The sequence below is a fragment of the Austrofundulus limnaeus genome, unplaced genomic scaffold (genome assembly GCF_001266775.1).
Source record: "Austrofundulus limnaeus strain Quisiro unplaced genomic scaffold, Austrofundulus_limnaeus-1.0 Scaffold274, whole genome shotgun sequence".
Classification (NCBI taxonomy): domain Eukaryota; kingdom Metazoa; phylum Chordata; class Actinopteri; order Cyprinodontiformes; family Rivulidae; genus Austrofundulus; species Austrofundulus limnaeus.
This window is the reverse complement of record NW_013952676.1, coordinates 69,368-71,494: the sequence shown is the minus strand read 5'-3', so window position 1 is coordinate 71,494 and position 2,127 is coordinate 69,368. Positions and strand designations below refer to the sequence as shown.

Sequence of the window (2,127 nt, the reverse complement as noted above, 5' to 3'; positions counted from 1 at the left end):
TAAATTAGCAGAAAAAGCAAAAAAGAGGCACACAGAAGCTGAAATTTGTTGAAAAAGCTTAAATTAGCAGAAAACATATATCAAAAATAACTTAAAACATAGACAGGCTTAAATGAGTAGAAACATGCACTTTGCATGTTTGCTGAATTAGAGAAAAAAGCTAAAATTACAACAAAAAGATGAATTTACCGAAATTTTGGGCAGCACAATGGACCCTGTACTGTAAATCAAAGACAGGACTAATACCGACAAACAATTACCTTTGCCCAGCTCCTTGCCAAGGGTCAGCTGGTTTCTCTCTACCAGCACGTCCTTCAGACTGGCCATCAACCTGCCATCAAGACCCTCCAATAACTGGATCACACCATCTGACACTGGAGCAAAACCACAAAAGCTTAGGTTGGAATAAATATGAATGAAAGAGATGAAAAAGTGTCCACACATATGTTTCAGGGCTTGTTTTCTTACTTTCACTCATCTGGGGCCTCATGTATAAAAGGTGCATACGCATAAAAAAGTTGCGTGCGCTAGGTTCTGCGCTCACGTTGTGATGTTTCAAAACCAATGTTGCGTGAAAGTGTGCGTATATTTACTTTTAAATCATGGTTTTAAAACAAAAAATAGTTGTGGATTGCCAGTTCTGCTGCTTCTTGGTCATTTTCTTATGTTCATGGCTGAGCTTCAGTAAGAAAATACGCAGATATATTAGTAATTTTAAACTGTTGGTAGTAAAACTGAAACAATGCATTCTGGGTAGGCTACAGGACACAGAACAGGAACTCCTTTATTTTTAAAATAAGAGCATAAATTTCTACTGTTCCGTGTTTCTTTCTTTACTATTATTTATTTATTCAATATTTATTGCTACGGTGTTCCGCAGAGAGGAGGTAGGGCAATATGCACAGCTGAGTGGGGTTCTGCAGATCAGAAATGCTGGTGGATTGTCACCCAGTGAAGAAATTGTTTGCTTCCTGCCACGCAGAGAATTGTGGGAACACTACAGTGTCTACAGAGTAAAAACCATCACCGAGAAGAGTCAGAAGTCAGAGTATAAAGCTCTGTGAATGCAATGCTGGCTTAGGGGTTGCTGTGTCCTCACAGTGGAAATTCATTGTGTTCAGCAGAGATGGCTTTCCCCTTCATTGCTTAAGAAAATGTTGATTAAATTTTTAGTGGTGTGCAGCACTAATCCAAAAATTAGCTACGCAATTTCTATAGTGCTTATGAAAATATTTAGGTCCACAAGTTCAAAAACACTTATGCCATAGAAAAACTAGAGGAAGCTAATTTTAAAGCACAAGTTCAATTTGACACTTACTAGCTGGCAATAATTCATGTTCAAAATATGCATAACACTGCCAACTAGTGGTGTATGAACCCTTTTAATGCTTAATCCTACAACCACCGAATGCTAGGGATGTGATTTCATGAAACAGACCTTTGGCTCCTGGTGTAAAAATTAAAAAGGTGTTGAGGATTGCTAGTTCGGCTGCTTCTTTGTCTCAAGAAGCATCATTAAAGTAATTTTAAAACAGTTTTTTGGAAAACTGAAGCGATGCATTCTGGGTACATGACGGATTTGATTTGTGACGGCAAACGAAAGCACGGAGTACAAGAAACTATCTTCACTTCAAAATAAGAGCGTGGTCGGATTTTAAAGTTTTCCATGTTGCTGCTCCAGTTGGCCACTAGATGTCTGTCTTCATCAGAATTATAAAAATTAATAAGACCACTGAAGCGCAAATAAAATATTTATGTCCGCAATTAGCAGATTTACGCTTTAGCGGCCTGGTGCCCACCACTCTAAGCCTTAATGAATTACGTGGTTGTTAAATGTCGCGAGACTAGACAGCGTTTTAGCTTTGCTTTAGATGAAATTGACATTTGAATGTGAAACATTATTTGCGATTAGCGCTACTCAATTCTGAATTTACAAAGCACAAATCCACACATCATTTTATGAAATTAGTAAAACCCCTAAAGCACAAAAGAGAAACTTAGGTCCAGAATTAGCCCATTTGCGTTTTAGGGGACTAGTGCCCACCACTGAAAACAACCAACCAGTTTTCTGTACGACAATAAATTAGACCTAAACTTTTCCATTTTAGGCCTCTTGGGATTCACAAT

At 38.0% G+C, this 2,127-nt stretch overlaps 1 protein-coding gene across 1 annotated transcript in view; it reads right to left on the bottom strand.

The window, feature by feature from the left end:
• The window catches only part of LOC106526363 (tyrosine-protein kinase receptor TYRO3), an 18,662-nt gene that overhangs the window by 10,609 nt on the left and 5,926 nt on the right, over window positions 1–2,127 (bottom strand). Inside the window, exon 2 of the mRNA XM_014020954.1 lies at window positions 261–374. Coding sequence (XP_013876408.1) covers window positions 261–374 — 114 coding nt within the window. The remainder of the gene's footprint in view (window positions 1–260; window positions 375–2,127) is intronic.